The 22,189-nt window shown below is 37.9% G+C and overlaps 1 protein-coding gene across 6 annotated transcripts in view; it reads right to left on the bottom strand.

The window, feature by feature from the left end:
• The window catches only part of LOC124596296 (transmembrane protein 94), a 493,514-nt gene that overhangs the window by 24,833 nt on the left and 446,492 nt on the right, over positions 1–22,189 (bottom strand). For all 6 annotated transcript variants that reach the window (XM_047135396.1, XM_047135395.1, XM_047135394.1 and 3 more), the window contains one exon: positions 11,796–12,042. In XM_047135396.1, coding sequence (XP_046991352.1) covers positions 11,796–12,042 — 247 coding nt within the window. The remainder of the gene's footprint in view (positions 1–11,795; positions 12,043–22,189) is intronic.

The raw sequence follows: 22,189 nt of genomic DNA, 5'->3' as shown, positions 1-22,189 counted from the left end.
AGACAGCAATTCTTTCTGGGATTAGATGTAGACTTGGTATGTTTCTGAGTAACCAGAGAAGGGCACAATGAAACACCATCAACAAAGTTGTGAACTTTCATTGCAATTTCTGTGTCAGTTGCAGGTACTATTTGTCAGTTATTCCTGCCGCACATAGATATTTCATTCATTAGAATCATTACTTACTTTCTCAGGACATAATATAGTGAAGTTCTGAAAATAAAACAAATCATATTTTACATTGTTAGTAATCTGAAAAAGTTTTATTCTCCTGGTTTAATTTTTCATAGAAGTTTCAAGTTGGTTTACTGGGAAAGGAAACTGATGAATAAATCCATTGTTGTTGTTTTAGTGTGGTTTCATGCAACTCTCCACATCAGTCTATCTTGTGCAACACTCATCGTCACGGCACAACTACTGCAACCTATGTCCACCTTAATCCGCTTGCTGTATTCAAGCCTTGGATCCCTCTACAATGTTTATGTTTTACAAATCAAACATTACCTTGTTAATATTCTTTGATACATCATGATTAGCCTTCAACCTATCCTTTATTTCAGTCAAGTTGTGTCGCTTAGTTCTCCCCACCCCCCATGTGGTTCAATATCTCTTCACTGTTTACCTGATAAAGCTTCTATTTTATCCTTGTATATACTGTTTATCATCCATATTTTGCTTCCATACAAGGCTGTTATCCATACAAATATTTCAGTGAAAGTTTTTCCCAAATGTAAATTTATATTTGATGTTAACATACTTGTCTTTATCAGAAAAGATTTTTTTTAATCATTGCCAACCTGCACTTTATATTTTCCTTCCTTCTTCCACAATAAGTTATTTTGTGATTTAAACAGCAAAAATCAATCATCTACTGCTCTGTGTGTACCATTTCCTCATCTAATTCTCCCAGTATTATTGATTATTAATTATTATTTTTTTTTATTATTCTGGATTTACAATGTGAGTACATTTTTCCAGCACCTATTCTAGATTACAGTAAGTCACTAATTATTGTTCTCCACTCTTCTCTATTTGTCCATAAATCTTCAGGAATGTTGTTCTTCCTCATTGCTGACTGAACTCCCTGTATCCATGTATCAGGTGGTCGTCCCCTTTTTCTTCTTCCAATTGGTACCCAGTCGATTATGCATTTTGGTAGCCTCTCCTGTTCCATTCGTCTGATGTGTCCATACCATTTAAGTTGTTTGTGCTCGATGAAATCAATAATTGAATTTTTACATTTCATCTTGTCTCTGATTACTTCATTTCTTATTCTTTCTCGTCTTGATATTCTTGCTGAACGTCTCCAGAAATCCATTTCTGTGGCTAATAATTTTGATTTCAGTTGCCATTTTGTTGTCCACACTTCTGAACCATATGTAATAATGCTCCTAACTATTGTTTTAAAAATCCTTATTTTGTTATCAGTTGTTATGTGTTTGTCCCAGAGAATTCCATTCAATAAAGAGATTGTCGTCTTTCCAGAATTTATTCTTGATCTAATTTCTTTGTCCTGTTTCCCATCATTTGTAATTTTCACACCTAAATATTTATATTCCTCAGTAGCTGTTAGTGTTCCCATCCCTTCTTCTAATATTAAGTCTCCATTCACTCCACCAATTACCATGTACTTTGTTTTATTCATGTTTACATTTAGACCTGATTTTTTATATTCTTGAATCAATTTTCTGGTCATATACTCTATGTCCTCACAGTCTTGGGCTATAATCAGTTGGTCATCTGCAAATTGTAACGAGTATATTGTTCTATCATTTATTGGTATTCCCATAGCGTGACATTTTTTCTTCCAATTCTGTAAAGTTACTTCTGTTACTTCTGATTATTAATTTGTTTTAGTTGAATTACATTCATTTTATAACCCTTTTGAAGACATTGTCTAACAGAACTTCCAAGTGCTTTGCTGTATCTGACAGAATTATGGTTTCATCAGTAAACAGCTTTTATTTCTTCCAGCATGAGTTTTATTAATTTTCAAACTGTCTTCTTACTTCCCTTTACTATTTGCCTTATGTGTTGTCTGAATGCTATGAGAGATTCTGTCTTACTCTTTTCTCAGCTACTGCCTCACTTTCATGTCCTCCAACTTATTACTGTAGTCTGTACCAGTTGCATATAATCTTTCACTATCTGTATTTTATTCCTGACTCATTAAAACAGCTGGGAAGAATGGACAAGGGTGAGGATGCACTTATGCCAAGTATAGGGTACACAGTTACCAAAACTAGGAAATTTGTAATGATAATTAGGGGATTCATAGAGTCTAATGTTGACTTCTCTATTTCCACCTACAACTGTAAATTTGCAGCAATTTCAAAGAGTGGTATAAATGTGGTTTTATCTTTCTTTTTCAATGTATCTTCCAAAATAACTTATAAGGTCAGAATTGTCTCACATGTTCTCATACCTTTAAGAACTCACATTTATCTTCCCCATTTCTGTTTCTATCAGCTGTCCCTTTCTTCTTCAGTTTTTGGAACCATGACTTACTAAGCTGCTGGTTCAACAGTATACATACTTGTCAGTGTCTGACTTCTTTAGCATAGGGATCATTATATTATTCTTGAAGTCTGGGGGTATTCCATGCATGTCTCGTACCCTGCATATCAGGTGGAACAACTCTGTAAAGATTGGTTCTCTGAGCGAATTTTAGTAAAGGGTGTTCATTTGTAAAGGTTCAGTCAATAATGATAATAGAGATATTGTTCTCTTCATGTCTTAAAGTTCATGGAAAGACTATTTAGAGGCAAAGGAAATGTGTCAGCTCATTGCAAAATTTTTTGTACATTATATTTATACAGTATAGCACAAAATCAGCTACAGAGCCTGCTGGGCTGAAACTCTGGTATGCTGTATTACAAGGCTCTGAACAGAGTGAGTTATGATTGCTTATAGCTACTGGTGCCTTAAATTTTGACATCTGTTGTGCAAAACCCATAAATTGTCTTAAGTGAAATTAAGACTAAGTACATTCCTGTAAATAGTAGAAAAAGTAATCTCAATAATACCCACGCCCCCTCACTCCTCCTCCACCAGGGGCACTAGTCCATCATACTGCAAGGGAGTCTGTACAGAGTTTATTAAGCATGTGAAGGAACTAATGACAGACTGAGACTCTTTGAGATGGTTTGAATGTAAGACATGCTTGAATAACTCCATTGAAAGTGCATTGTTCTTGAAAGACAGAGGTCAAAGTATGAGTTGTGGTCCAGAAAACAATTTGAATTTCTCACAAATGTTTATCACAGGGTATACTTCACTAAGAATAGAAAAATAATTATCACAGTGTCAGAAGGAAGATGGTCAGTTAATAGGTAGAATCAACATGAACTCAAAAAATAAAGACTGAGGTATAAAAATTTTAGGGAAGAATGAAGAAAGTTGGGGATGCACATGCATGGTTACTAAATTAATTACATTCATGTAAAGTGTAATGATGATTAGACTGATCACAGTCTCTAAAGTTGACTTCTACATTTCCACCTACATTTGTAGAATTGCAGCAACTGGTGTAAAGAACAGACTCTCCACAAGGTGCTAGGTAAAAATAAACACAGAACATTTTTCTACTTACGTAGTTGCACTAGGTTGACACACATGAACTAAAGCTGTCAGAACACATGGGAAATACGAACAGATAGCTGGAGGCAATAAACTGTTTGAGTTTGGAAGAATATCATCTAGAAACTTAAGTCAGATAGCTTCTGGACAACAGCTTAATATTTCAGTTTCTTCTAACCTTTTCCCATCTTTATCTCAATGAAAAAGTGCCTGGTTCTGAAAGCTAGAGTTTCTATAAACTTTTACTTTTGGAAGTCTGATAGCAGCTACCCAGAAAAATCGTTAGTAAAAATGAAGTTGGAACAATTTATAAGACTGGGGACTGATTATTATATGAAATACTGTTAGTAAAAGAGAGGGAATCGGTTTTCAATAGGAAATGATACAATGGATAGTCCCCATAGTTTGAATCTGCGAGGGTAATCCCAAAAGTAAGGTCTCCTATTTTTTTTATAAGTACACAGACCTGTTAATTTCTACAATGGTTTACAGCTTGAACATTTAGCTATTTTCGACATAATGAGCATTTCTGTCGATGTATTTTTGTAGACATTGTGGCAGTTTTTGTATGCCCATGTCACACCAGCTTGCCACCATGCTGTTCAGAAAGTTATGAACCTCTTCTTTCACCTTGTCGTCAGAGTTGAATTGCTTTCTGGCCAAATGTTCTTTTAACCTAGGGAACAAGTGATAGTCAGTGGGTGTCAAGTCAGAACTATAGGGTGGGTGGGTGGATGATAATGTTCCACTGAAACTGTTGCAGAAGAGCAATGGTTTGCAGAGCGAGGTGTGGGTGAGCGTTGTCATGGAGAATGTGTAAGCCCTTGGTCAACATTCCTCCTCTCCGGTTCTGAATTGCCCGTTTGAGTTTTTTCAGAGTCTCACAGTACCTGCCAGTGTTAATTGTGGTCCCGGTGGGCATAAAGTTGACCAACAATACTCCTTTCTGATCCCAAAAAATGGTTCTCACGACTTTATACCAGCAGACTTGAATTTCATGAAGGTCTACCAAAATCAGTTTTTGTTTCGAAAAAATATTGATTGTTTTGCAACATGACTCAAGAGGATCAGCACGCTATTTACTGAGAGATAAAGGCACATTGAAGGCAGCAGTATATTACATTTGGCACTAACATCTAGCTGTAAACAAGATATGTTTACCATCGATTCCACACAATTTGACCAAAGTTCATAAACAGGCACTTGTCGATCGGTGAAGGAGAAACTAAAAAAGTTGACCAATGAATTGCAAAATCTGTAGACAACTTCATAACAGGAGATGAAACTTTGATATATTCTTACAAACTGGGACTAAGCAGGAATCAACTTTTTGAGTGTTTCAAAAGTGATTCATTTTTTTAAGCATGTCCAAGAAAACGATATATAGTTTTTGCAATTACACTGCTTGTGCCACAACCATTGCTTTAGACCAGAGCCAGCCACGGCATGCCAAACCACATGTGAGTTTGCTTTGCTTGGTCCTTCTCGGAAGTACCTGATACAAGGCAACATTTCATTTAATATTGCAGTGTGGCACTTTTCGGTTGGTACAATTCTCTTCAGTCTGGCAGAATTGTGGTGTCAGTGCTTTTTACCCTTCACTATTTGTTACACAGGATGTTCATAGGTCCACGGGCTGTTTGCACAAAAAGAGGCAGTCTAGTGATCTATTCTCACAAGCCTTCAAAAATGAATAAAAATGACAGAAGAGAAGGATGAGAAAATGACAGAAGAGAAGGATGAGAATTCTCAATACCTATCACACAGTCATATAATTGAGGGGTACTGCAAATTTGCTATGAAACATTATAATACCACGCAGAAAAAATTTAAGGATTTAGTTAATAATGAAAGACCAAAACATTGCAAAGAAAGATAGATGGGATTCATTCTTCTATCATCAAGAAGCACTTTGTTTTAAATTTGCAGATATGAAGTACTCAAAGAAATTGATGGCACAAACAGTAAAAATTCTTAAACCGCATGCATTAATCCACAGACAGTTGCAATAGTTTTCACTGGAACTGAACAAAGAATATGGAGACATTATATATTAGTGCAAAGTATGTTGGTTAAGTCAAGGGGCATGTCTGGAACAATTTTTCAATTTATAAACCACTTGGGTTGAATTTATACAGGAAAAAGAAGTGCAAGAATGGAAATTAGAAGTAGTTGACTGCATGCTACCCACAGTAAGACATTGCAAGGTGAGAAACAAGAAGTCACTGTGACCTTGAAAGACTTACAGGGATATTTTTCTAAACATTTTGAGGGCAAAGCCAATATTACATCTGTTTCTGACACCATTTGCCATTTCAATTGAAAGCATTCCTGTGCATGTGCAGATGTTGGTTCGTGAGTAGTGGATTGCGGTGTGAGACTTGTTCGAAGTATTTTCACTGGGGGGAATGCAGTGGGAAAGCCAGTGGGCATTCTGGTGAGATGCTCTCCTGGAACTGCAGGTTATGTAGCAAGAGTAAGTTGATAGAGGAGCAGGAGTGTAAGATCTGTGCCCTTCAGGTGCAGTTGAAAAATGCACAGGAGGAGCTAGAGGAGCTAGATAGGATGAGGAGGGAGAAGGGGGTTGGGGAATGGGAGCTGGGTGTTGGCAAGAGATCTGCTAGAAGGAGGAGATTTTCAGATAGTTTTGCTATTGGTGTTTGCAATAGATATGACCAACTGTCAGAGTCTAGTGGAGAGGAATCTCTAGTAGCTGTAGATGTAGGAAGTATGCAGCAGACCTCAGCAGTTATGGTGGCTAGGACAGTTGCAAAGTCTAAGAGAAAGAAGAAGGTTCTGCTGTTAGGTAGTTCTCATGGTAGAGGTGTAGGCCAGCAGTTGCAGGAAGTGTTGGGGAGTGAGTACCAGGTCACCAGCATTGTGAAGCCTAATGCAGAATTGGCTCAGGTGACTTAACATAGGGGGGTTATGTAGGGATTTTACTAACGAGGATCAGGTAGTGATTGTGGGTGGGGCTGGTAATAGTATTGACAGGGATGGGAAGTATGACATAGATGGTGACCTGGAAAAGATAGCCACTCAGACTGGCAACACGAATGTGCATTTCGTGGAACTGTTTCAGCGTCACGATCGGCCTCATCTTAATACAGCCGTCAGGCGTAATAATAACATGAGACTTGGGGGTGCACTGGCAGAAGGCATGAGTCACATTTCAGTGGTGTTGGTGGAGTCTATCAGCAGGACGGGTTTCACTAGACATGGCCTGCACCTCTACAGGTATGGAAAGGGGAGGTTGGCAAAGCTTATAGGTGACAGCATAGTTGGGGGTGGTGGGATCACTCATGGGAAAATTCCGGTAGTTGTGGGTGTTACAGCTGTATCTTTTTTAGATTGAAGTCAGCTGACAGGTTTTCCTGTTTAAGGGAAGTCTCTCTAACAAAGAAACCACTTTTGACAAAGCTTAGGTATCTGATTAATGAGGGAATTAGTATATTTCATCAAAACATACAAGACATTAGAGATACAGTTAGTGAACTGCTTATAGATGTTGACTCTGAAATTATTGGTATATCTGAACACTTCATAAATAAGGAAATAATTCAGAGGCTTCCTTTACCAGGATACAGGTTGGCTGGCAGCTTTTCTAGGAGCTCTTTGAGGTGTGGGGGAGTAGCCATGTATGTGAAAAACGGTATCCCATTTGAGTCAATTGATGTTTCAAAGTACTGCACTGAAAAGGTGTTTGAATGTTGTGCAGGTGTGGTTAAATTTAGTGGAGCTAAACTTCTTACTGTTGTTATTTATAGAGCCCCAGACTCCGATTTCACATTTTTGCTAAAGCTAGAGGAGGTTCTTGGTTCACTTTGAAGGAAATACAAAAAGTTAGTTATATGTGGTGACTTGAATATTAATTGTATAAGTGACTGTGCAAGGAAAAGGATGCTCGTAGACCTCCTTAATTCATATAATCTTATGTAAACCATATTCTTTCCAACGAGAGTGCAAGGGAACAGTAGAACAACCATAGACAATATTTTTGTTCATTCCTCATTACTAGAAGGGCATTCTGTTAGCAAAAAGGTGAATGGCCTTTCAGATCATGATGCACAAATTTTAACTCTAAAAGATTTTTGTGCTGCAACACATGTAAAATATAGATATCAACTTTTTAGGAAAGCTGATCCAGTTGCTGTAGAGACCTTCGTAAACCTTATCAAGGAACAAGAGTGGCAAGATGTTTATAGTGGTGATACAGTAGACGATAAATATAATGCTTTCCTCAAGACTTTTCTCATGCTCTTTGAAAGTTGCTTTCCATTAGAATGTTCAAAACAGGGTACTAGCACAAACAGGCAGCCTGGGTGGCTAACTAAAGCTTGTAGAACAAAGTGGCAATTATATCAAAACGTTAGAAGCAGTCACAATCTAAATGCAGCAGCCCATTACAAACAGTATTGTAAGGTGCTTAAAAAGTTATTAGGAAGGCAAAAAGTATATGGTATGCAGAGAGAATAGCTAAGTCTCAGGATAAAATTAAAACCATATGGTCAGTCGTAAAGGAAGTGGCTGGTCTGCAGAGACAAGTCGAGGATATAGAATCAGTGTGTAGTGGGAATGTCCGTGTTACTGATAAGTCGCATATATGTACAGTATTTAATAATCACTTTCTGAATATAGCAGGTGAACTAAATAGAAACCTAGTCCCAACAGGGAATCATATAGCGCTCGTAGAAAAAAGTGTTCCGAGACTGTTACCTGAAATGCTCCTCCATGATACTGACAAGAGGGAGATTGTGTTAATAATTAAATCACTAAAGACCAAGAACTCTCACGGATATGATGGGATATCTAGCAGAATACTGAAGTATTGTTCTATGTATGTTAGCCCAGTAATTAGCCATATCTGTAACTTTTCCTTTAGGAGTGGTCAGTTTCCTGACTGATTAAAGTACGCGGTAGTGAAGCCACTTTATAAAAAGGGAGACAGGGATAATTTTGACAATTATAGACCTATTTCTATACCATCAGTGTTTGCTAAAGTTATCGAGAGCGTTGTATATACAAAGTTACTGGAGCATTTAAATTCACATAATTTGCTGTCAAATGTACAGTTTGGTTTCAGAAATGGGTTAACAACTGAAAATGCTATATTCTCTTTTATCTGTGAGGTTCTGGACAGATTAAATAAAAGGTTGCGAATGTTAGGTGTTTTCTTTGATTTAAAGAAGGCTTTTGACTGTGTTGACCACAAAATATTACTGCAGAAGTTGGACCATTATGGAGTAAAGGGAGTAGCTTACAATTGGTTCGCCTCTTACTTTAAGAACAGAAAGCATAAGGTAATTCTCCACATTATTGAGAGTGGTAATGATGTTCTGTCCCAATGGGGCACTGTTAAGTGGGGCGTTCCCAAAGGGTCGGTACTGGGGCCACTGCTGTTTCTTATTTATGTAAATGATATGCCTTCTAGTATTACAGGTGACTCAAAAATATTTCTGTTTGCTGATGACACCAGCTTGGTAGTGAAAGATCTTGGGTGTAACATTGAAACAGTATCAAATAATGTAGTTCATGAAATAAGTTCGTGGCTTGTGGAAAATAATTTGATGCTAAATCACAGTTAGACTCAGTTTTTACAATTTCTAACCCACAATTCAACAAGAACCGATATTTTGATCAGACAGAATGGGCATATTATAAGCGTGACGGAACAGTTCAAGTTCCTAGGCACACGGATAGATAGTAAGCTGTTGTGGAAAGCCCATGTTAAGGATCTTGTTCAGAAACTAAATGCTGCTTTATTTACCATTACAACAGTATCTGAAATAAGTGACAGTTCAACACGAAAAATAGTCTACTTCGCATATTTTCATACGCTTATGTCATATTGGCATTATTTTTTGGGGCAATTCTTCTGATTCAAAAAGGTTATTTTTGGCTCAAAAACGGGCTGTTCAAGCTATGTGTGGTGTAAGTTCAAGAACCTCTTGTCGACCCCTATTCAATAGTCTGGGAATTCTGACATTTCCCTCACAGTATATATTTTCTTTAATGTCGTTTGTTGTTAGCAATATTAGCTTATTCCCAAGAGTTAGCAGCTTTCACTCAGTTAATACTAGGCAGAAATCAAATCTGCATGTGGAATGTACTTCCTTCAATCTTGTGCACAAAGGAGTGAAGTATTCTGCTGCATCCATTTTCAATAAGCTACCACAAGAACTCAAAAATCTTAGCAGTAGCCCAAACACTTTTAAGTCTAAACTGAAGAGTTTCCTCTTGGCTCACTCCTTCTATTCTGTCAAGGAGCTCCTGAAAGAGCTGAAAAATTAAGCAAATTCCAGTGTTACATTGTTGATTTTCTTTATTTAAACTTACGAATCGTCGCCTGAATGTGTTTCTTATATTTTATTTTATCTGTTTTCACTATCATGTTATAATTTCATGTATTGACTCGTTCCATGACCATGGAGACTTCTCCTTAATGTGGTCCCACGGAACAATAAATAAATAAAAAAAATAAAAAAATAAATAAATAAAAAATGTAACTGACTGGACTGCAATGTAATTCTCGTTTTAGAGACAAATTCTATTACATTACAACTAGTCAGTACATCCACATTGTTTTCCTCAGGTTGATTTTCCACAGCTCCATGATGAGGTTGCAAAAGTGCTACCACATTTCAATCAACATGTGTGTGTGTGTGTGTGTGTGTGTGTGTGAAACTAAACAAGTCACTATTATGCTGCAAACTGAATGCAAAAATCTGTGGAATTGTCTACATCTGTCAGTATGCCAACAGTTTGTACCAGATAAAAATTATGTTACGTTTTCAGTACGCCAAAAATAATTAAATAATAGAGAAAATTTGTCATCCATGTTGTTGAGAAATATGAAACTAAGTTGTATGCAGTGTGACTGCATTGCTATCTGAACAGGGCACATTCAAAGTTTCTCCCTCTTCCCCCTACTCCCAGTCAGACAGTGGCATGGTGGAGGCGGAAGTGTGCGGCCAGGCTGAGCACTACGGCACCTGAACAAGGGCATGGCCTGCAAGCCAGATTCTTGACCACCCCTGCTTTAGAGGATTGAAGAAAAGTTAATGTTGATGGTAAAAACAATTTGTTTGCTACAAGGCATCAATAAAATCAGGAGAAAAAAAACCAAAAGCATCACACCGATCTTCATAATGACAGTACCAACTGTCACACAGCACATCAAACAGTCAATTGTTTTAAAAAAATTGAATTAATTCCTCATTGCTCACATTCATCAGATTTATCACCTAATGCCATCTTCTCTTTTCAATTAAGTAAAACAAATCTCACCTTAAGAGGCTATCAAAACCTTCCAAACCCATGTTTCATAAGTAACAACATAAAAGTATCAAAAATATTTTCTAAAATGGTTGAAACTGCAAGTAAAAGCATATGTATTTTAAAGGTGAATACTTTGAGAGACAATATATCAAATTTTCCAAAACATAATTTTTAAAATTGTTTTTGGAAAAACTTACAAGGCAGGTCTTGTATTCTCCCTTTTTTCCTAGATTTTCCCCATTCCCTGAAAAATGAAGGTCCCGTGATCTAGTAATGTAATAGCCACCAACAATTGTTTTTTTAATGCTGCAAATTCCACATAAATCTGCCACTGATAGCTACAGGTTTTGACAAATGTAACATATTTATTTACCCTGTACTTCCATGTGTAAGAGTTTTTTGTCTTTTATTTTGATCTACAGATATTTCCAAAAGAATAGGTGTTTTCTCAAGAAAACTGATTGATGAAAACATTAACCAGACTAATATTATGTGTTTTGAACTAACAACACACACTTACTACTTTCACTATTGAGAAACTACCCCAATAACAGTTAAAACACACAAAAACCCTCTGACAATTAATATCTGAAACCCAAAGTAAGGAAGCAGCCAATGGCCACTGAGAAGAGGAAAAAAAGGGAGAAGGGGAAACACTATTGTCTCAGTATTGCACATCTAAATGAAATCATTCCACACAAAAGTAAATGAGGAAATATTATTTTTTAGGATTCTGTCACTAAGTTAGGTAAAATACATTTATAATTAAATACCATTAAATGAACATTTTAATTTTACACACAATAAAACAATTTAAATCAAATGCATTTTTAAATGATAATTAGTTAATTTGTCACAACAAATGGCAATCCTGATGTCATGAGGAGAAGCAGCCTCTAAGTGCATCATGCAATGAAGCTGTGGCAGAAGTATCATACCAAAGAAGAGGACAGCAGCAGAGAGTGCAGCATGCTGGGCAAAGAGCAAGCCATGACTGCGCTGATCCCAACCACCCCATTCTTCTTGTAATACAGGATACACAACTGTGCAAGTCATATTGCTTTCACCAGACAAAGCCGTCACAACATCACATTCTGACTTGAGCACTGTCACATAGACAAGCAGGACTGCCACACAGGAAAGGGCAAACTTGGCACCATAGCACCACAGTATGAAAATAGCCACCTGTAACATATTGACAAGGCATGCAAATCAATGTAGCCTTATTATCAAACTTCTAACCATTACCTTTTAAAATTAGTTGGGTCTGCAAGCCACTAAAAATGTAAACACATTAAAAGATGTATTATAAAGTTTTTTTTTCCTTCCTGGAAAGCACATGCAGTTGAAAGGTACAGACATAATGATGATGCCAGTATGTATCTGGTTAATTCTACAATTTGTTATCGTGGTCCCACAAAGCAACACTCATCTTGGTAACACCTAAAACTAATGTACAATACATAATACAACGAATTTAGTTTGTAGTTGACACTTAGACAACTTCATCATTAATATCTTTTATACCTTAATGTAAGAGATTAATATCTTAAACTAATTGTGAACATCAAAGAAAATAAAATTGAATGTGTTCCTTATGAGTATCAGCAATCACTAGCAGCTATTTATCATGTTGTTTCTTTGTACCACTTGTTCTGAATACAGGTGCCTTCCCCACAAATATTATGAGTATACTGATATGACTTTACATCAGAATTTTTCTTCTTACTAATGTACACTACTGGCCATTAAAATTGCTACACCAAGAAGAAATGCAGATGATAAACGGGTATTCACTGGACAAATATATTATACTAGAACTTACATGTGATTACATTTTCATGCAATTTGGGTGCATAGATACTGAGAAATCAGTACCCAGAACAACCACCTCTGGCTGTAATAAAGGCCTTGATACGCCTGGGCATTGAGTCAAACAGAACTTGGATGGAATGTACAGGTACAGCTGCCCATGCAGCTTCAGCACGATACCAGAGTTCATCAAGAGAAGTGACTGGCGTATTGTGACGAGCCAGTTGCTCGGCCACCAATGACCAGACGTTTTCAATTGGTGAGAGATCTGGAGAATGTGCTGGCCAGGGCACCAGTCGAACATTTTCTGTATCCAGAAAGGCCCGTACAGGACCTGCAACTAGTGGTCATGCACTATCCTGCTGAAATGTAGGGTTTTGCAGGGATCGAATGAAGGAAGGGTAGAAGCACGGGTCGTAACACATCTGAAATGTAACGTCCACTGTTCAAAGTGCCGTCAATGCGAACAAGAAGTGACCGAGACGTGTAACCAATGCAGGGTGTATACATGGACAAGGGAAAAAAAATTCCTGGATTTTTCCCCATTAAAAATACACTTTCTCCTGGGCGAAAGTACACTTTTTCTATGTTAAGTGGCAGTATACTCTTCCTCGGCACTGTAAAACTCATCAATCCTTTGAATGTTTATTGTTTTATATACCAACGTAGAATTTCCCAGCACTTTCGAAAATGAATCTCAGGAGGGAAAAACACCTTTGATGTGCAGCAACATGTACGCTGCATATTTTCATATTACGAAGGTATAAATTTGAATTCCACCAAACACCGCATGGCACTTCCCGAAGCACTGAAATCGAGATTGCGATACACTTTTCTAAGCGTAATCTCGCCAGCTGATGACAGCATAGGACATGTGATGTAATCAGCCAATAGCAATATCACTCTTAAGTATCGCGAACACACAAATAACGAAAGTTTATGGTTTAAATAAACATACATAGCACTCACATATAATATTGGTCTCGAAGCTTAATAAGCTGGAAGAGAAGCTAAGTTTCCACATATAATGTTGATCTTTTTTGCACGTGTTACACTTTAAGATACATCACACAAATGTCCCAGTAAAATTTTTAATAAGGACGTAAATGTCTGATCTTCTGGACTCTAAATTTTTCTAAATGGTCGTCCTGAAAGAGTTGACTTTTAATGAGAGTGAAACGCTTTGTGATTTAAGAAATTCATCGTACATTCTCACATATAGTTCATCTTGCATATAAGTAAATCTGCTTTGAATGTAGCGCTTTTCAAAACAACATTTGCAATATTTTCCCGCGACCTGTTAGACATAGGTTCGGTTCAGCAGTTGCAACAGAGCGCCAGATAATAGGCGTCATTGCGCTTGTGCATGGATTTTCTTGGCGTAAGCACTCCGTCTTCAGGCCACAAGTGGCCCATCGGGACCATCTGACTGCCGTGTCATCCTCAGGTGAGGATGCGGATAGGAGTTGCGTGTGGTCAGCACATCGCTCTCCCGGTCGTTATGATGGTTTTCTTTGACCGGAGCCACTACTATTCGGTCGAGTAGCTCCTCAGTTGGCATCACGAGGCTGAGTGCACCCCGAAAAATGGCAACAACACATGGCGGCTGGATGGTCACCCATCCAAGTGCCGGCCACGCCCAACAGCGCTTCGGTGATCGCACGGGAACCGGTGTATCCACTGTGGCAAGGCCGTTGTCCAAATTTTTTTGAAGTACCAGTACTATATTATCTCATGTTTGGTTCAATATGGCATAATGCCATACGTGCACTTGAAATGCAGCGAAAAGTTGAAACTAGCCAATAGTGTGAAATCAAACACTTCGTTTCAAATAAATTGACTGTCTCAGCAGAAAAGATTAATAAAAACCGGCAAAAATAACTTCACTGTTCTGTAAGGCGATTAATGCTTGACTGTCAGAAAGGTGGAAATAAAAATCTGAAACTAAAAACATATTTTAGCCTTCCGTAATTATGTGAACTATTTTACTTAATTTGATAGCTCACTGCCACAAAAATCCATTTTGTTATTGTTTAGCGTGAGAGCAATAAATGAAGAGGAAACAACAAAATCACTGAACGTGAACACAGGTCACGTCGCGACGACCCACGTCCCCACAACAACTCAGACTGCTCTGTGCATCAGCCCCAGATTTACTATATTTTCGAACGGGGCAATATTAAGAAGTGGCGCCCAGCCACACTTCTGTAACCAGAAGCGGGAGAAGGTACTACTCATACGCGATTCAACTGCAAATGCGCAAGATCCCGCCTGCAACTGCTCAAACGAATCTAATTTAAACAGTTATCACGTCACGCTTATCGGAGGCAATTTGTTGTTATAAAGCATTGCATGGTCTTCCTAAAGCGTCTGATAGACTTGCTGTTGGTAGACGCTTGTATGAGCACTGTTTTGTTGTATACGGCTCATTTCCTTTGTAACTTTTTTATTTTTGTTTTTTTTTCTCTCATTCATGTTTTGGTGCTGCACCATTATTCTGGAGTTGCGGGATGCAGTAATGTCCTTTGTTAGAATATTGGTTCTTACCAGTCAAAATCACAAAAATTTAAATGAAAACTAAAACAAAGAAAAATTCCCGGAATTCTAAACAATTCCCGGGTTTTTCCTGGTTTTCTCCCGGATGAAAAGATTCCCGGGTTTTTCCCGGATCTCCCGGTTGTCCCGGGTCATATACACCCTGCAATGGCACCCCATACCATCACGCCGGGTGATGGCGATGACGAATACACGCTTCCAATTTGCGTTCACCGCAATGTCACCAAACACAGATGCGACCATCATGATGCTGTAAACAGAACCTGGATTCATCCGAAAAAATGACGTTTTGCCATTCGTGCACCCAGGTTCGTCGTTGAGTACACCATTGCAGGCACTCCTGTCTGTGATGCAGCATCAAAGGTAACCGCAGCCATGGTCTCCGAGCTGATAGTCCATGCTGCTGCAAACGTCATCGAACTGTTCGTGCAGATGATTGTTGCCTTGCAAATGCCCCCATCTGTTGACTCAGGGATTGAGACGTGGCTGCACGATCCGTTACAGCCATATGGATAAGATGCCTGTCATCTCTACTGCTAGTGATACAAGGCTGTTGGGATCCAGCACGGCGTTCCATATTACCCTCCTGAACCCCCCCGATTTCATATTCTGCTAACAGTCATTGGATCTCGACCAACGTGAGCACCAATGTCGTGATACGATAAACTGCAATCACAACAGGATACAATCCGACCTATATCAAAGTCGGAAATGTGATTGTAGACATTTCTCCTCCTTACACGAGGCATCACAACAACGTTTCACCAGGCAACGCCGGTCAACTGCTGTTTGTGTATGAGAAATCGGTTGGAAACTTTCTTCATGTCAGCACGTTGTAGGTGTTGCCACCAGCGCCAACTTTGTGTGAATGCTCTGAAAAACTAATCATTTGCATATCACAGCATCTTCTTCCTGTCGGTTAAATTTTGCGTCTGTAGCAGGTCATCTTCGTGGTGTAGCAATTTTAATGGCCAGTAGTGTAGTATACTACAGTTAATGCTGTTGCTTTTGACATTAGTGTTTAATTTCAAAGACATCGTCAAATCAATGTGACTGTACAGAATCAGGGTTAATACAAAACTTCACAAGAGCCTTAACAGTTAGAGAAACTATGAAAAGCTAAATCTGGATGGCTTGACGAGAAGTTGAATGGTTGTCCCCTTGAATGTGCCACATTGCTCAGTGAGATACAAAAGAATTGAATTCCAGCAAGTGGCAATTTTTAGGAGCATGTATGTTGAGAGAAACCAGCTCTCAGCATTTGTGATGAAGAAGCCTGATAGTTCAATGGCGTCAACTATCAACATGTATTTTTTAGAGCCTGGTAGTTCAAAGTGGTCAACTTGCAGCAATGTAAATGAGAGACACTTAAGAAGATCCCATTAAACTTGCCATGCCTTGAGTATCCAGGAAGGAATGGGTCTTTAATTTTTTTGTTGGAGACATAATGAAGGAAGTAAAAGAGTAACGCAATGCAGAAAAAGTTTGTCAGGGACAGAAAATATGCATGATATGGGTCACTAACAACATAAGTAGTAATTTCCAAAGTGCACAGGAATGGAGTCAGGTGCTTGATGAAGTGGAACACATGCTAGCCAATAGAAAACAGAAAGCTAGACAATGATGTGTGTGACACAGATGGCTGTGTTGAATGGCTACATGTTAAACTTGGATAAGAGACCCTTTACAAGGTGGACAACTTTTGATATCTGTAACGTACAGTATAAGAAGAAGAAAGATGCAAGAAAGGATTGCACATGATAAAAGAGCTTCCTAAAATGAGAAAAAGCTCTTAACATAAAAAGATGAAGGCAAAGCTCTGCACAGGTACAAAACATGAACAATGGGGAAGATAGAAAAGAAATGATTAAAAGCCACTGAAATGTTTAGTGATACAGAAAACTGTCAAAGATCAGACTGAGTGATCAAGTAAGAAACGAAGACTTATTGCAAAGAATGAAGTGGGTGTATGTGGATATTTCAATATGGATTTCGTTTCAATAGTTCTAATTGAGGGCACATACTGGTGCTCAGCTTTGGTTTGACTGCCCACAGTAACATTCTCAACAAGTACAGAAAGACTGGGTGCAACAGTTACTGATACTTTATTTCTAATTATGTCTTTTATAAAATAATGTGAGCCTCATCACAAATAGTTCACCTGACCATGACAGTCAAATGGTGGCATTAAAAGATCCCCATCAGTGAATTTAACAACGAAATGAAAAGTAAAACCTCACAGAACTGTAATGTTGACTCAGTTACATTAATAAGCGAGAATTTATATGATGAAAAATAGGAAGAAAATAACCAAGGACAAGCAGTAGATAGGAATTTTAATTCTTTCATTAATGTATTCATACAACAATCCTGGATTTTCCATTTTTCTTACAACATAATGACTCCAGTTTTCCTTTAAAAGAGGTCAAGGACAATTACAGTGGAGAGGAGTAATTCTATACAAGACTTAAAAATATACTATAAACATTTGTAATGGCACAGATTAGTGTCAAATGTGATCCCATAACTTAAATGAAGAACTTGATCCAAATATCAGAATTTGTGTATTTATTTATATTTACTGTAAACTGTTGTCATGTGCAAGTTTCAGTGTTTTAGCAGTGAGCAAAAGTTGTTACACCAGATACTACGCAATCAGACATCAAAGTTGTTATTATCTTATTTAAAACTACTTTGTAGAACATATCAGAGGATATTGTAACAACTTGAAATTAGCTTAAAAATATTTAAGAAATTTTGACTGAATATTTGAGCGAATTGATTTGTAAACTTTGCGTCAAATATTCAGGAATAACATTAGTAATAAGACTCATGGAGTAATTAAAATGTAAATCAACTTCAAGTAAGTAAAATTTAAATTAACTTTTTTCTGTCTTAATTGTTTATGAAATGTATTTTTCTAATTTTCAATATAAAACAAATGTATTTCTGTATAAATTCGGCTTATATAAGGCTTGTAACCATATTGTACACTAGCAAATTCTGTATGAAAATTATTAAAGTTGTACAACTTTTAATTGTAATTCTGATTATGCAGTTGTCTTAACAATACTTTGTAAAATGCTGCTTGTTGGAGTACATTTATAGGGGCCATCAGCACTCACTAAACTAAGTGCTGTCCTAATCACAGCTGAGTGCAGTTATTGTCATGACGTTGTTGTGTAAAATTGTATTTTTTCTAGTGAAATGGGATTAAATTAAAGCAGAACAAGTGGAAATAGTTGTATGGTTATTAAATCACCTACAAAAACTAGCCTGATAAGTGAGTTATGCTTTCCAGAATTGAATATAAATTTAAAAACTTTACTTAGTTTTACATTTGCCATTCCAAATTTTACTGCACAGTTTTGTATATTGGCAATCATTCCAATAAAATTCCTGGTAGATCTTCAAATAATATTTTTATGGTACTGATTATGACTCTCTTGTTTCACAAATTTTCTGATGTTAAGATGTTACAAGTCTTCATAGTATCATAAAAAAGGCAAGGGCAATTTGGAGCATTATAAGACATGAAGTGAATGAAATCAGTAAGCCAAATGATACTTGACCCCCAGATGACAATACGAACAGGACAGACATAACAAGATTCAAATCATTAGCTACTACAAGGGCCCCCAAAAAGCTTCCATTCAAAGGCCGTACAGTCCAGAATTGGTGAGCCAATCAGGCAAAGTTCCCATCAGCAGTGAGGCAATCACTGAAGAAGTCCAAAATTGCGTGCTGTACATACTTGTCTGACAAGAACTGTCAACCCTTCGCGGCCTTTTTTAAGGGCCCTAAGGTGTGATAATTGCATGAGGAGAGATCAGGACTACAGCCAGGTACTCAAATGTCTCCCACTTGAGTTGGCGTAACTCCTGAGTTATGACATTTGCAATATGAGGACATGGATTATCATGAAGCAGCTGCACCCCACAATGGTGATTTTTGACGGACATGCTGCCACATACACATTCTTCATTCTCCAACGAATGTTTACTGGTGTTTGTTCTTCAGCAGCCAAGAAAAGAACAACAGCATGTGGTCCTGTTGGACACATTTAGTAATAATGTTACTGTAGTTCACAATGCTGCATTTACCACACGCACGTCTGAAAGACATGAATGTCCCACTAATCCATTGCCTTCATGTTGGTGCTTCAGATACATGCAACAGAGTCTTGCTACATTGCATATACACTGCAGCAACAACCTCAAATGGAAATCCTTCAGTCATCCTTTATATGTTCTTCCCGATAGTTGATGAAACCATGAGGACAAAAAATGGTCCCTCAAAAGCAGTTCCATTACACTTAATTAGAAAGGTAATGCATATGCCATCACCAGACATCAGTTTTGCTGAATCAATAAGTCACTCAAAAGCAGTAACTCTTCTGGCCAACATTTGTTTCCCCTCCTCGTTGCAACAGGTGGTCCCTCTTACCCTGGGGCCAGGGTGACCTGTCCCTCCTTTTTAATCTCCTCCTGTTTAACCCTCTCTGTTCCCTGAGGAAGTAACTGTTAGTTCCTAAAGTTAAGATAGAGTATGCTTTTTTATATGCATCAATCAGCAGTATATTCATATTTCTCTTTAAGGTAAGTACTGGGCAGCAATTCTGTTCCATAATTTTAAAGCTTCTTTTAAGGCAATTTTCCTTTGGAAACACTCAACTGTTATGGGCATAACATCATTTGTAGGTTGTGCTAAAAATTAAAAACTGTGAACTACAATTTTTACCATCACAGCAGACCAAAATTAATTTTGAAATTTTCTCGTTTTCACTTGTTAGCTTTGACTCTTGTTTCTGGACTAGGTTTCCTTATCTCAAAGTGATGATTTTGCCCTTTCCCATCATCCCTGAAAGTTTTACTCCCCTGTACATCCAGCAAACAGATGTATAACTGCATACTAAGTGAAGGAAAATGACTGCCCATCTGCCTCAGTACATGCTCTAATTTCTCTCTCATGATCCCTATACAACCCACAGTATATTATGGAGGTACCAGAACTGTTATACAGTCTTCATTGCAACTGGTTCGATAAACTCACATGACTAAGTTTCATACAAACATCACCACATTCCTTCCAAACATTCTCACTCAAATTTCCTGAGTGCGTCTGTTACACTTTGGTATATAGACATATATTGACCTGCTATGATTCCTGAATTCATTTGATGTTCACTGTTATGTCTGCTTGAGGCAATTCACACTGGCTCTGTCTCATTATTAGCAGATGATAATGCCTCTTACATTAATTAGAAACACACCTTTTGGCCATTTGACACATACAACATTTTCAACAATTTAGCTCAAGACAGGGAAACAACCTGTCACTCTGCAGTGCGTAATCAGGTGGTTCTCTGTAAATAACATCAGAAATAGGAGAAGCTGGCAAGATTTACAAGACATTTCTTGCAACAGGAAACAACCTTGCCACTTCACCAACGACTCATTCATAGCAGTCGTATGAAGCAATTTCACAGATGCTAGCACAGTACCAGTTCCTTTGTGGACAGTATTCGACTCCTTCATCAAGATCCTGGAAAAGCCACAACTTTCAGCAGTATCTAATGGTGAGAGTTACATGTATACCTATGTCTGTACAAACATTATATTGCAACTGTTGCAATTGATGCTGTTGGTAAATACTCCTGTTACTTATTTTAATTATTTTCATATCTTTACTTTCTGTTCTTACTCTTTGGTTCTGTTAAGTAAGGCAGTGTGAACAGTCTGAATTGTACTTTCATTCTCTTATGCATTTTTCTTATCTTCATCTTTTTTATTCCCCTGTCCTTTTCTCATATCTCCATACGGTTGACTTGTTAATTTTTGTATTTAGCAATGTTAGCAGTAGAGGTAGACCTGATGCCCTTTCCTGTCACCCCCCACCCACCCCCAATAGTATTTGTGCACACCTGACTATCTGTGTATTCTATGTGAAAGTGTGCAAACTTTTCTAAATGTGTATGAACAGTGTAACTGAGGGAGGATGTGAGTATCACCCAGTTATTCAGCTTGTCAGACACTGAAAACCACTTAAAAACCACATCTGGGGTGGTTGACACACCGGCCCTTGTCAGTAATCCATCGGGTGGATTCAATCCCATGCTGGTACGTCCCTCTGAATCCCAAAAGTGGAGTACTAACATATGCGGCTATACACACAGGTTCTGTTTATTTATCTTACGTGTTCCTTATACCCTGTGTCAACATCATTCTAGTCAATTCCTGTGTGCATTACATTGCACTTCTCACAGCAGAATGAACAGATACTTGATAGCTAGTATTTGACTGCCCTGATCAAGATTTTTGAATGTATTTTGGTACCAAATTATTTGCTTTTATAAGCTAGATATATCTAACATTTTTTATTAATACAGAAAAAGTGAAGCAACCAGAAGGGGAGAAGGAAATGAAATAAAGTTTCACTAGTTAAAAGGGTATGTGATGTTATTCAGTGTTTACAAAATTGTGTCAAATTTATGAAGAACTTGGCAGTATAAGCCCACTTAGCAGTGGCCTGGATGCAGATGCAGATTCGGTTGGAAAGGTTGTCATAAAGCCATTCATAGTATCCTCTCCATTTATAGTATCCTCTCCACAACTGTTGTAACTGATCCTGGACACTGGCACTGGGAATACCTCAAAATCACACAGGCGGTTTATAGAGCCATGTGCTATGTGTGGACGAGCAATGTCTTTTAAAATAGCACCAAAATAGTGTCACAAGATTAGAGGTACACATGAGGATACAAGACATCTGCAATGTACCACTGTGCTGACAGGATTCCCTCAGTCACTACTGGCCATGACCTGAAGACCTACCCAAAGGCTCCCCCCACTGTGATGTCAAGAATAACACTACCCTGCCTCTGTGAAACTGTTGATAAATGGGACCTCTCCCTAGGTCATTGCAATACTCACTGACGATGGTAGTGCAGAACTGCGACTCATTC

The sequence above is a fragment of the Schistocerca americana genome, chromosome 2 (assembly GCF_021461395.2).
Source record: "Schistocerca americana isolate TAMUIC-IGC-003095 chromosome 2, iqSchAmer2.1, whole genome shotgun sequence".
In the NCBI taxonomy this organism is placed as follows: Eukaryota; Metazoa; Arthropoda; class Insecta; order Orthoptera; family Acrididae; genus Schistocerca; species Schistocerca americana.
This window is presented reverse-complemented; position numbering and strand designations above follow the sequence as displayed.